The sequence below is a fragment of the Homarus americanus genome, unplaced genomic scaffold (assembly GCF_018991925.1).
Source record: "Homarus americanus isolate GMGI-L3 unplaced genomic scaffold, GMGI_Hamer_2.0 scaffold23578, whole genome shotgun sequence".
NCBI lineage: Eukaryota > Metazoa > Arthropoda > Malacostraca > Decapoda > Nephropidae > Homarus > Homarus americanus.
This window is the reverse complement of record NW_024733231.1, coordinates 8,109,400-8,123,150: the sequence shown is the minus strand read 5'-3', so window position 1 is coordinate 8,123,150 and position 13,751 is coordinate 8,109,400. Positions and strand designations below refer to the sequence as shown.

The 13,751-nt window shown below is 41.3% G+C and overlaps 1 protein-coding gene across 1 annotated transcript in view; it reads left to right on the top strand.

The window, feature by feature from the left end:
- The window catches only part of LOC121869501 (E3 ubiquitin-protein ligase MARCHF6-like), a 33,756-nt gene extending 20,426 nt beyond the window's left edge, over nt 1-13,330 (top strand). Inside the window, exons 11-17 of the mRNA XM_042370856.1 lie at nt 149-332; nt 467-659; nt 2,543-2,700; nt 7,807-7,884; nt 8,702-8,851; nt 9,137-9,376; nt 11,662-13,330. Coding sequence (XP_042226790.1) covers nt 149-332; nt 467-659; nt 2,543-2,700; nt 7,807-7,884; nt 8,702-8,851; nt 9,137-9,376; nt 11,662-11,874 — 1,216 coding nt within the window. The 3' untranslated portion in view covers nt 11,875-13,330. The remainder of the gene's footprint in view (nt 1-148; nt 333-466; nt 660-2,542; nt 2,701-7,806; nt 7,885-8,701; nt 8,852-9,136; nt 9,377-11,661) is intronic.
- The last annotated feature ends 421 nt before the right edge of the window (nt 13,331-13,751 follow it).

The following is a 13,751-nucleotide window of genomic DNA, read 5'->3' as shown; positions in this document are numbered from 1 at the left end:
GATACAGGGTCATGGTGTATGTGCTTAGGATACCATTACTAATTTTTTCTCAAACGTAGCAGATTGTTATTGTACGTTAACGAGGGTGTCGCCTCGGTCAACCGCCGTTGGTAGATTTAAAACTCATATTGTTTTAATTTCATTGCAGTGATACACCAGTGAGTGAGTTGTCTTTGGAGTTGTTGCTGCTTCAGGTGATTCTCCCGGCCTTGCTAGAGCAGGGTCACACCCGCGTCTGGCTCAAACTGTTGGTCAGACATTGGTGTGCTGCTGTCTCACACGTCTTGGGCCTCAGATCGTATCTTCTGGGGGACGTGGCTCTTGACGCACAGGTTAGCACGTCCGGTTGGATTGTGCGTGTCGTTTATATAATTGATTGTTGCGTCTGCTCACACGAACGTCGCTGACATTTTTTGTCGTGCATCTAATTTAATGAAAATATGAAGTTTTAATCGTTATATTTCAGGGAGGCGGAGTAGTGATAGGCGGTGATACAGGAGGAGGTGTTGGTGAGGTTGGAGCTGGAGCTGTCCCACAGGTGGAGTTGGAGGAGCCAGCTGATGGGATAGTGAACCCTGTGGTTGGTGGTGGCGCTGATGCCTTGGCTGGAGGTCTTGGGGCTGCACATCAGGCGTTGCTACAGCGCGATGGTCCAACTGGTGGGTAGTTAAAGGTGTTACTTGTAAGATTTTTAAGAGAGTGGTAAATATAGTACAATACTACTGAGTTATGTGTCCCAGCAGCTAAATCCTCCTCACTAAGTCTCACTAAAGTATATTTAAAGAAGCTCAGGTAGCTGTTCTTTTCCAACTAATAGTGTATTGTTAACATTTAATTAAAGGAAAGTAAATATGAATTATTGAAGGGAGTTCTGTTATGAAATGATGGTAAGTATATTAATATTACCGGCACAGTTATCTAGGTTGTGCTGCTCTGTTTATTGGAATATTTATTACCTGAAGGATGAGGTTTGTTGTGTATACAGTTAATAGAGGCAGTTGTTGTGTGTCAATATTAATAGATATGACTGAGAAAAGGAAACACAGGACCATTATTTATTTCATGAATTATCAGCTAACTAACCACTTGGGCTGTTGGTTTGTTCTAGATTATGACTTTTATTGTCCAGTTTTAGTACAGGAGTAAATGGAGTAAATCTGGAGAAAACCTGCCGTGTCAGATAGCAAGAGCCACACTGGCTAACACCCTTCTCACATCTGTCCCAGGGTTGGGGATTGAACCCAGGATACATTGGTGAGACACACATTACAGCTGCACCACCAACACCTACAAGTACACTAGCAACAGAGAAATTGTACCTTTATCCCGTCTGGTCCTCCAATACAGTCGACCCTCGTTAATTCGGACCCCTTTAATCCGGATTTTGGATAATTCGGACAAAATCTGAACGAACCTTTTTTTTTTTTTTTTATAGATTTGTAGGAATATTACCAATGTGGACCTTAAGCTAAAATGCTGGTCCACCCACTGCTGGGATAAAACACCAGCGTCTTTTTGGTTAAATGTAACATCTCCACCACTAGTGTGGGGGGGATGCAACTTTTAGCTTCAGACATGAAAAATATTTACCAGTTACTGCCAGTAAACAATGGAAATGTAAAATATGTACCAATTAGTAATGAAAAGTTGTGCAGTTCCTTCTGCAAATGAAGCTCACCAACTTACAATAGTCTATGTTGAAGTTCTTAGCACAGGCTAACTTACCATATCATATACGGTATCACAGTTCTCATTGATCTACAAAAAATACCGGTAATAAAAACCTTTTTGATATTTCACACTTAATATAATACCCGGTAATCTACTTCAACCTCCTATTGTTTACAACGATGCATGACGCACCACCAGCGGTTGAGTATCAGCTAGACGGTACACGTGTTTTTCGAATTGTTTTCGGTTAAAAGCTGTTACATCACGTGTATATTTTACCTTAACTGTGCCTGAATGAATATATTCTCGGAAATAAATAGTAGTTTTGCTGAAACGTGATGTATTTTAATGTAAAATAGGATAAAATACATGACGAAAACAAAAGATTTTACCTAACCTTCCGATGTTCAAGAGAAGTTACTCGTTTTTTTAATAGTTTTCGGTTAAAATACTGTTATATTACAATGATATTCTATTCATTCTGTGCTTGATACAATACATTCACGGAAATTTAATATTTTTGCTGAAATGACGTACGTATTACAGTGGAAAGTGGGATAAAATCGTGACGAAAACAATGACTTTGAAATATAATGCAATATTATCCCCTAAATCGGTTAATTCAGACAATCGGCTAAAACGGACACCCTTCCCCCCCTATTAGTCCGAATTAACGAGGATCGACTGTACTGTACTGCACTTTACAGCTGTGTGCTGAAGTGAGGTAACTAGGTCTCATGGTGCATCACAGAGTTGATATCTGTAACTTGTTCAGTCAGTCATTGAAGGATAGTCTAATATTTATCATGTTAGGGTAAATTTATATAAAGAAAACGTATTCTACTCTTGATAATAGTTTACACCCCAACAGGCTTCCAAGCGTACGTCCGCCCAAGATGGTTTGGTGTACGCATCTTGGGGTTGATCATCATGATGTGCATCAGCCTCACTGCAGCGTCAATAATGTGCCTCACTCTGCCTGTTCTTGTGGGGCGACAGTGCATGTACTTGGCGTTGGGGGACACTAAGGTAAGAGGAATTGTATTTTATTCGTAATCATTTATGTTTTTATTGTGATTAGTTTAAGCTTGAGTGGAGGTAGAACAGAGGAAGTAATTTGTTATAGATATCTGAGAGTGGATGTGACACCATATAAACTTCACACCTTAGCACCTGATGGGTCTGTTTATTTTTTAGAGCTCACAGGCAAGAGGTCACATGGCGGCAGATGTGAGAAATGTCTGGTGTGCTTCATAGCACCGTTAGTTATGAAAGTAGAATAACATAGTTTTTTTTTAGTTAGTTACCTGAGACTGTTCTCTATCTCCTTCATATTGGCTATAAGAAGAACAAAAAAGGCTAGTATCATTTGAGTATAAACCACATGATGTACAGGAAATATATCTAGTCACTTACTTCCTCCCCATCATTTTCTGAACCACCAATTCAGTTTTACCAGGAGGTAGTAAATTTAATTCTCAGAAGGATGGTGTAAAACAAATTGAAATGAGGGTAAAAGTAAATGTTTTATGGTAAATAAATGAAGATATAAAAATATGACTACAAATTTACCCAAATAATTATGATAAGTAATTTAATATATACTGTATTTTATATGTAAGTAATTTAATATATACTGTATTTTATATATAACTGAGAACTAAACCATTGTAGAGAAGAGGGACATACATTAGTGTGGAAGAAAAGGTAATAAATCCTCATGTGCCGAGATGCACTGAGTAAGTGCAGTAACCGGCTGTTGTCATCCCTGGTGTACCCCATGGCTCGGCAAACTAGGCTCCACCCTTAATCTACCATCAAGATTAATATATGTGTAAGACATCATGGACACACACACCCACGCAACACTGCTTCCATTATAATCTGTGTGGTATACCATCCGCCTCGATCACCCACCAGAGACACTCTTATCAATCATCTCATTACCACCTCAGACCACCTCAGAGTTAGGTACCCATGTGCCAAGTTAGTATTATGTGGGGATTTAAATGAAATTGACACCACTGATATCCAGGACCAGCTATCACTATCACAAGTTGTGACCTTCCCCACACACGGTCAAAACACCCTTGACCTTATCTTAACTGACTTAGCGGACCAGTACCAACCTCCTCAACCACTGCCTCCTGTCGGGTGTAGCACACACTTATCAGTGCTCTGGTCCCCTGCTGCCACTCCCACTCAAGTACAGAGACCCTACATCAAGACCTACAGGCCGATTACTGACTCTGCAGTACGCCTCTTTGGACAGTGGATAGTTCACTATCCCTGGACTGAAGTACTCAGCGTGGATGACGTGGAAACCAAATGGATAAATTATACCAACACCACCACCGAAGCTCACCACCACTTCTTCCCCGAGAAGTCCGTCAGATCTCACCCAGCTGACTTGCCCTGGATCACACCTCGGATCAAAAGACTTATGCAACAGAGAGACAGAGCATTTCATCTCAATGACCACATCCGCTACAGGTCACTTCGCAACAGAGTCATCCGCGAAATACGCACTACAAAGAAGTCCCACTACCCAACCAAATTACAACACCTGAAGCAGACCAACATCAGTCAATGGTATGGTAAGCTTAAAGAACTCTGTGGACTAAACAATATGACACACCCCCTCCCCTTCCTTAGCCACCTCACTAATGTTGACGCAGCTGAGCAAACAAATAACCATTTCGCTACTATATGCCAGACGCTCCCACGGCTTGACACAACCACTCTCCCTGCTTACCTACCAGCCCCCCTTCCCACTGACTTAGTAGAGGAATTTGACGTAGCAAAACGCCTGGACAAACTAAAATTAAAACGCTCTACCACCCCCATTGACTTACCAATGAAACTATTCAAGGAGTTCTCCCCGGAGCTTGCTAAACCCCTCTGCTCCATCATCAATGCTTCTCTCAGTCAAGCCAGATGCCCAGCTGACTGGAAGACCTCTTATGTATCACCAGTGCCCAAGTCAACCAGCCCACAATCCTTAAATCAGCTACGACCTATTGCAATCACCCCAATACCCAGCCTAATCTGTGAAAGTTTTGTGTTTGACTGGGCTTATGCTGATATTGCAGGAGTCGTAGACCCTCAGCAATTTGGCAACATGAAAACTTCCTCCACCACTCACTGTCTTGTCAGCTTTCTCGATTACATATACCGCCATCTCGAGAAACGAAAAACGTCTGTAGCTGTCGCCTTCATTGATTTCACTAAAGCGTTCGACCTAGTCGACCACAATATAATCATAAACAAAGCTATTGACCTCGGGCTTCGGAGAAGTCTCATACCATGGCTTACAGACTTCCTCAGTGACCGACGCCAAGCTGTACGCTTCCGAGGGGCTGTCTCCACCTTTCAGTCACTCACCTGTGGCGTCCCCAAGGCACCAAGATGGGACCACTCTGCTTCCTTATGCTCATCAATGATGCCCTAAGAGAAGCCCCTGCTCGCTGGAAATATGTCGACGACTCCACCATTGGGATCAGCGTCAACAATTCCGCTCCCAACTATACCGCCCTTCAGGATTTATTGAACAGTCTCCAAAACTGGGCCACCAACAACCATGTCACCATCAACCATACCAAGACAATGGTTATGCACATCACCCTCTCCTCCGACATTGTCCCACCTCCTTCCATTACCCTAGGTCCGAACACACTCCAGGTTGTAGATTCCACGAAGCTCCTCGGCGTCACCATAGACAACAAACTAAATTGGAAACCACACGTCAGTGAAGTTGTCAAATCCTCCAGTTTCCGTCTCCACCTCCTCCGCCGACTCAAGTCCCTCGGAGTTCCTGCACCCAGCTCCTCAGTGTTTACACAACATTCATACTTCCCAAGCTCACCTATGCCTCCCCCACCTGGTCTTCCTCCCTAAATGCCACACAACGTAAACACCTAGAAAAAGTGCAAAAGAGGGCATGCAAGATTATTCTCTCCCCTTCCTACTCCACATATCAAGAAGCGCTCAACACACTGACCCTTTCGACTCTCACTGACCATCACCACGGCCTCATCTGCAAATTTGGTAAGAAGCTTCTACACCATCCCCGACACCGGCCCCTACTACCACCTGAGATCCCCTGTCCGAGAATTGCTGTTCGACACCACAACCGCATCCAGCCCATACGTGCACGAACTGATCGCTATAAGAACAGCCCAGTCCCAACCATTGTAAAAATTATCAATAACATGTAATAAATCAGTGTATTCACTCCCAGTAAACACTGCTCCCTACACTGTCACTATGTTGAAATGAACTGTATTTTGAGCTGATCCCCATCTAAGTTACTATATGTCTTATTTGTGTCACTTATGTCACTTGTATATTATTTGTAATTCGTAACCCATTCCCCAAATATGTAACTGTATATTTTCAGCCTTCTGGCTGCCAAGCTCTTTCAATAAACCGTTAATTATTATTATTATTATTATTATTATATATATATATATATATATATATATATATATATATATATATATATATATATATATATATATATATATATATATATATATATATATCATGTAGATCTACAATGAAAACGTGGATAAGATAAATCTTAATAAAATCACACAGGAAAAGGGGAAACAATGGAGCACCTTAGCTTTTGTCTTTATTCAAGACATCTTCAGAGGCAACTGAATTACAAAGACTAAGTGTCATGGTTTTCGGTATGAATCGGTGGTAGTAGGAGTGGATTATATTATATAAAGATAATAATATGTCGTATTTCTTATTTCTTACCGTAGAGTTCGATACCTTCACACTGGTTACTTACAGGAGATTATGGCGTATCTACGTAGAAGTTCACTCCACCACTCGACATTCCATGATTTATACTTGATAAATGATGATTTAATGAATTCATTTAATTTTCAACATCCATCTAAGTTATTGGTTATACTATGTCATAACCAATCAGTCATTACCTTTAGTAATAATAAGATAGGATCACAGATACGGGCAGATAATTGCACTTACATTTATTTGTCAAGCTTCCATACAATGATTTACAATTTGCATGGATATATGATTCACTCACGTTCACGCTGTAATAAAATTAATCTTCTAAAAGAGAATTTTAACTTGGGGACACATGTGATTACTCTACTATGGGTATAACTTAACAGAGCCTTAATTCTTCAAGTGATACATTTACTGCCAGCCTGGATTGCTTTGTTGCAACCAGGCTTCCGCACAAGGACTTCTTTCCACGGGCCACAGCAACAAAAAGTACTCTTGGGTTACCACACATGGTGTCGTGCAGGAGAACTCTGTAAGCGTGACTTGAATTAACCATCTAGGTGCAATAGACCAGCCTGGATTGCTTTTGTCGCAACCAGGCATCCACACGTGATATTTCCACGGGGATAACAACCTAGGTTAACACGCTTAGTCTCGTGTCGACCTTCCACGGCCATAACAACAAAAGGTACTCTTGGTTTACCACACATAGTCTCGCGTCACTGAGTCACGGTAGACGGTTGTCGCGGCAAGGAGAACTGGTAAGCGTGAACTGAATTAACCATTTAGGTGCAATAGACCAGCCTGGATTGCTTTTGTCGCAACCAGGCTTCCACACGTGATATTTCCACGGGGATAACAAGCCTAGGTTAACACGCTTAGTCTCGTGTCGATCACGGTTCACAGGACGGCGTGCGGTGGAGGACTCTGTGTGGTGTGGTGCCCCGCTCCCTTTCAGGAGGGAGAGAGTCAAGACGACTTCCTCACTAACCCATGGCTCAGGGGATACCACTCAAAATGAGGTTTTTGGGTGTGAAGCGATGAACAGTACAACACTGTTTCACTGCCCACCCCCCTAAAGGCTGGCTAACATACACTAATGGAAAATACATGTCCCAGTTATGCCTCGCCGGGCGTCTTATCTCTGGTAAAACAAACTTTGGAGTTGGTTGCGTGGGTAAGCCTAACGCAACCCATGACAGAAGGGAACATTGTCAACTAAAGCAAAGATTAATAAATGTTTGTATAGAATTAATTTCAACCAATTTCTTTTGTAAATTAGATACAGAATAATAGTGTATTTATTTCCGTTGACAAGGTCTCACGAGTTGTACACTGGTGCTGCAGTGGGTCACCCCTGCCTGTTAGAGATTATCCGAGGCACCCTACTGGCCTCCTGATCATGCTGGCTGGACGCAGGCCGAAGTACTGCAATGGGGTGTTATGGTAAGTTTTCTCTTCTCTTGGATGAGCTATGGGAGGCACATGACAATTCATCTTCTGAAAAAGCATTATGAGGCTACTGACTCATGACCAATACTAAGGACCTGCTGAGGTGACTTTGTAGAGGCTGATTGATAGCAAGATGGAGGTGTGGATGATGACAAGAGGGAGGTGTGGATGATGACAAGAGGGAGGTGTGGATGATGACAAGAGGGAGGTGTGGATGATGACAAGAGGGAGGTGTGGATGATGACAAGAGGGAGGTGTGGATGATGACAAGAGGGAGGTGTGGATGATGACAAGAGGGAGGTGTGGATGATAACAAGAGGGAGGTGTGGATGATGACAAGAGGGAGTGTGGATGATGACAAGATGGAGGTGTGGATGATGACAAGAGGGAGGTGTGGATGATGACAAGAGGGAGTGTGGATGATGACAAGATGGAGGTGTGGATGATAACAAGAGGGAGGTGTGGATGATAAGAAGAGGGAGGTGTGGATGATGACAAGAGGGAGGTGTGGAAATACTGTACAGCACCTCATCTCACATACTATAACCCACCAGAACATTGTCTTGTCCATATATACAATAAAGAGGTCAATACCATCTTTTAAATTAACTAATCCACTGAAGTGACTTGACTAGAAAATTACAGGGACTTGCTAGGTATTTGGGGTAACACATCAGCCATGCATTAATATTTTGTTATATAAGTACTGTAATTATCTCTATGAATATTGTATTAGATTTGAAAATGTTTGATATATTAACATTAACAATTTTACCAGTTTATGAGGTTACAAAAACATAATGTTATGAAGGGATATATTTGGCAGGGCACGAAGGCGCTGATAGCACTGGTGGTGGTGGCGGTGGTGGTGCCATTGATGGTGGGAGTGTTGATGGAGCTGGTCATTGTCATCCCCCTCCGTGTACCACTTCATCAGACTCCAATACTCTTCCTGTGGCAGGTAAGCCAACAGTTACTTCTGAGTACTATATTATTTAACCCCTTGAATACGATGCGTAAAACCCGCCGAGTACGGTGTCATCTTACTCGAGGGAATTGGTCATTGCATTCACAGGGTTAAGTAATTGTAGTCAGAGCATTATCTTACTCAATGGGAGCAATTCATTGTACTCGAGGGGTTAAAAGAAGAAGTACTGGGATTTATTATACTTCCCAGCCTTAGTGATGTGTTTGGTGAGTGGGAACTGTCAAGGTGGTAATCAGTTTGTCATCTTTTTGTGTACAGGACTGGGCTCTAGGAGTTCTCTATACCAAGATCATGTGTGCGCTGGTGATGATGGGGCCCAACTGGTGGCTGAAGACCAACCTAGAGCATATATACCTTGGGGGTGTGCGTGGTCTGGATCTTAACCTCCTCGTGGGTCAGACCGCACTCCCGGTCATCGCCTGTCTGGGAGCCTGTCTGACGGTACCTTACGTAACGGCTCACACTATCGCCCCTCTTGTTGCCCCTCCTACTTCTCTGGTAAGTGAAGTGACTCGGTTCACTTTATACCTGGATAAGTCTTGTTAGTTATCTCCTGGGTACTTTAACATGGCAGGTACTGTACCCTCTGTTGTTGTTGTTATTCAGAGTCTCTGTCAGGCTGGGCAGGTTATACTTGTCTTCTTTTACCCTGACAAATTTGGGAAGAAATGTTCTTGTTCGAATCTTTTATGAGAAATATTCAATAAACATTTTCAAGACATTCAAATTTATTGTGTATATCAACTCCCAGTTCACTTATGTCTGTCTTAATGCCTTTTACCTTCACCCTTCTCCTTCCAATGGTATTTGAAGAATGTGGTTCAATTTTCCATGATTCTTAATCACATTGATGTTTTCACTTCAGTTTGCAGCACAACTCTGCTTATATAACCATCAGTGGGAGCTTTCATATATTTTCAGGTCAGGTCATATTGGGAATAGAGGGAGGGCTAAGCTGTGATGTCACTGAGGCTGTAGCATGCACCTCTGCAGTCTTATGTCAGGTCATTGTGGGAAAAAAAAGGTCAGGGATCAGTAGGTAGTAGGCAGCTACCAAACAGGGAGGTACTACTGCCTGGGAAGATATTGGAAGCATAATGTATTGTCTAATGGTAGACCCTGCTGCCATATGGCATCACGAAAATTGTGACCAAGTCCCAGGTTGCTCATCTGACTTTCTGCCTCATTTACAACACAATTGCAGGGTCTCAAGTGTTTCTCTTACTATTGAAAACACAACATACATATATTGTTTCTCACTTTTGATCTTTTTTTCATTTTGTATTTCTTTTTGGTTCATTATTATTATTATTATTATTACAGTGTTGGTGTTGTTATTATTTTGTCTTTATTTTTTAATTTTTTATTATAGATTTTATTTACTGTGAATTATTATTATTATTACGTTTTCACCCCCCAGACCCCGATGTGGGTCAGTGACTTGTGCTCGGGTGGGTTGAACCCCGTAAAAAAAAAAAATTGCTACATCACAATAGGGTTTTAGGCCAAGCACACACACTGCCCCCCTCCCTCCCTCCCATCACCTCTGGTTAAACATGTACAGGGAGGTGAGATCACACAGCACCTGACAAATTCCTGTCTAGGTATTTTTCTCTGAAAATAACAACCGGTTTGTTGGGCAAGAACCGGGCACACGTATATAAAAAAATCACTTGTCTAGCCCCAAGTCCGGGTACTTCCAGGCTATCGGGCACTGCTAAACTGCACCACCTAGTCTGTCTGCGTACCAACATGTCACCTCTAATTCTTGTTGTCTCTTTAAATTAAACTTTATATGGAGATCTTTTAACCCATAAACAGTGGCTGTCATCTGTGGAAATTTCTTGTTCATTTACTTTCCATTATTGCACTCGTGGATAGGTAATACAACAACCTCAACTTATTAAGGATCAAGCATGAGTGATAAGAGAGTGTGGCATCAAATGGTTTATCAGGACCTTATGACAGGTAGACTGAGGCAACAGATGACAACAAATAACAAATGGGAATATTTTATATAATTGTGTTTAGCCCATCTTGCTATGTTGAAGGAAAGGACAGACAAGATAAAGAAGAAATATATATTATTCATTACAAGTTCTCTATATTTTTCTGTGGATAGTGAGAGGGTGGGAGGGACGTGTACGGGAGATGCAAGAGGATAGAAGGATAAAGATGGTGAATAGAGGAAATGGAAGAGATGCATTAGATAGAGAGAGTCAGCTTGCATCATGAGGGGGAGGACAAGGGGAAGGGATAGGGGGAAATAGAGTGAACAATTTTCATGGGAGATTATGTTACTGGTATGACAGCCTGGATGGTCCTCTGTAGGGCGCTGCAGGTGAGGCATCACAAAAAAATTACACTCCATTTTTATTGTCTGGAATTACTCCGGGCGAGAAGAAGACGAGCGATAAGGTGGATTTGTTTACCATACTGTTTTGTTTGTGTGTTCGTTTGTTAGTGTCTTTGCCGATGGGCTTGTCTGCTTCATGCCCAGAGCTCATTCTATCTTGTATATACAGAATGTCTTGGTAATATGCATACACACACACACTGCCTTACAGATTTTAATGGAGATGACATAAATGATTGTATGCCAACAGCAACACTTTACTCACCTGTTGGTGTATGAGGTCTCCCATAAGTCAGGACAGTGTTGCTGATGTAATACAATCACTCAAGTTGAACTCCACAAAAATGTGTAAGGTCATGTGTATGCATAGTTCTGAGACTCTCTGATACTGTACTGTATTATTGGTGTACAAATTTTTGTTTTGCAGATTTTGGTTGAGCGTCGCATCTACCCGGCCCTGCTAGTGATAACACTGTTGTCTAGCCTCATCATCATGCAAGTTGTACAATTCACACGCCTCTACGAACACATTAAAAATGACAAGTACCTGGTGGGGCGTCGTTTAGTTAACTACGACCACACGAGCAGCCAGCCTCCGCCGCCACTACAGGAGAATGAAGTCACTCCTTTTGTTAGGTGAAGGTGCCAAACAGGGTATGTATTTGATATTTATCATGAAAAAAAAAGAATTCTGTATATTGTCTGGTGATGGTGCCTGACATACCGTACATATTACATATATGGCGTAACTGTAATATTATACCTTGTAGATACAGTATATTCAAGTGGTCGGGGCGGTGCACTGCCGACCATCACGCCGTCACGAAGACTTTACATGGCGTGGATATGAGTGTGTCACGTTTTTAAGAGCACCCTCCAGTGTTGTTGTGAGGTTTAAGTAGTGCCAGGACTCACGATGACAGCGGTGGTGGGGGGGGGAGGGCGATGATGTCAGTGTGTGGTCCCATAGATGTGTGTGGAAACTGTTCATCATCTTATATTATACAAGAGAGGTAGAGGTAAAAAAAACACACCGGAAATGAAGAAAGGTAATAGAATTTTTTTTTTTTTTTTAGTTGTTGTGAACATGGTAAAAGGTCTTTTATCTCTGCAGTGTAGGGAAGACAATGTTTTAACTAGAATGATGGAGAATATTGGGTCTGTGAATAACATCTGTCAACTGTACTAAAACACGTGAGAGAATACCCGCATAAATAATCACAAAAAAGGCTGCAATTGGTATAATGTCTATGGTAGCAGTTGCCATATTGTCTATTATTTAGTGATTATTGCTCTCACTTTTAAAGAAGCTCAAACTGAGGAATAAGGTAAACACAAGTCACAATGTTCTGGTTTTCTCCTCCTTATGTTTTATCTCAGTATGGACCTTAGTTTTTAGAGGCTATTTTGTATTTGATAATGTACATTGGGTCATGGAAGTCTGCAATCCTAATAGGCCGAGACAATGGGTAATGCAATCTTTGTGTTCCTGCCATTGATTTATTGTGTGTGGTACCAACCCACTTTTACCTGTTAACTCCTCCTTGAGTACGATGGTGTAAGATCTTCGGTACGGTGACTTGACCCCAAGAGTACGAAATCATAATCCACATAGAGTACAATGACATCGTATTCTAAGGGTCATCATCATAATCAAAGGGACTAAATCATCATGCTGAAGGGATTAAGGCATACTCCGAGAGTTAAGTCATTGTACTCAAGTGTTTCAAGTCTGATATCATCCTCAATACATTTCTCACATCTATATAATTTGAAGCACTGTAGCCAATCACCTGAGACCTTCAAAAACATTCCTCTATTGGTTCACACTTTATAAAAATCTTTATTATATTTTCACATTATAACCTGGTTTTATCTTCCTGTCTCTACTAAGCTACTTGTTTATGTAGTGTGTAAATCTCTGTTCTTATTCCACTGTTGACTGTGGTAGGCAGAATCCTTTCAGTATCGTACACAAACGTCAAAGGTACCATATTGGCTATCAGGAATTATGAACTATATACTGTATGTATTTAAGGTTATTTTGTAATGTTATACAGTTTGTATTGTTTAACAAATACAAAATGGAATTCTAACTTTAGTATTATTTTATTTACATGTACACTCACTCCAAAAAGTATCTTTACAGAGAGGTTCGATGAATTTCAAAATAAACACTGTGACTCTTGTTGTCTTGGTAGGGTTGTCAAAATCCTCCGGCCATTGTGTCATATTGCCTCACTCAAAATCGTACAGATATACTTTTTGGAGCGAATGTACAATGGGTAATTTTGTAAAAAGTTCAACTTTAAAAAAATAGGGAAAATTTTGGCTATTTTTCAGTAGTTTAAAGGTGGCATAGTGTTATTTGTGGAGCCTGTGTGTATCTATCAGCCTAACAGTCTGTGCTCTGCTAAACAAAATCATCTGACACTATCTAAATAAAATATTAAAATTAACATCCCTGTAGTGAAGAGGTAATTTGCTTAAGGGTCTCTCCTAAACTTTGTACTTTTC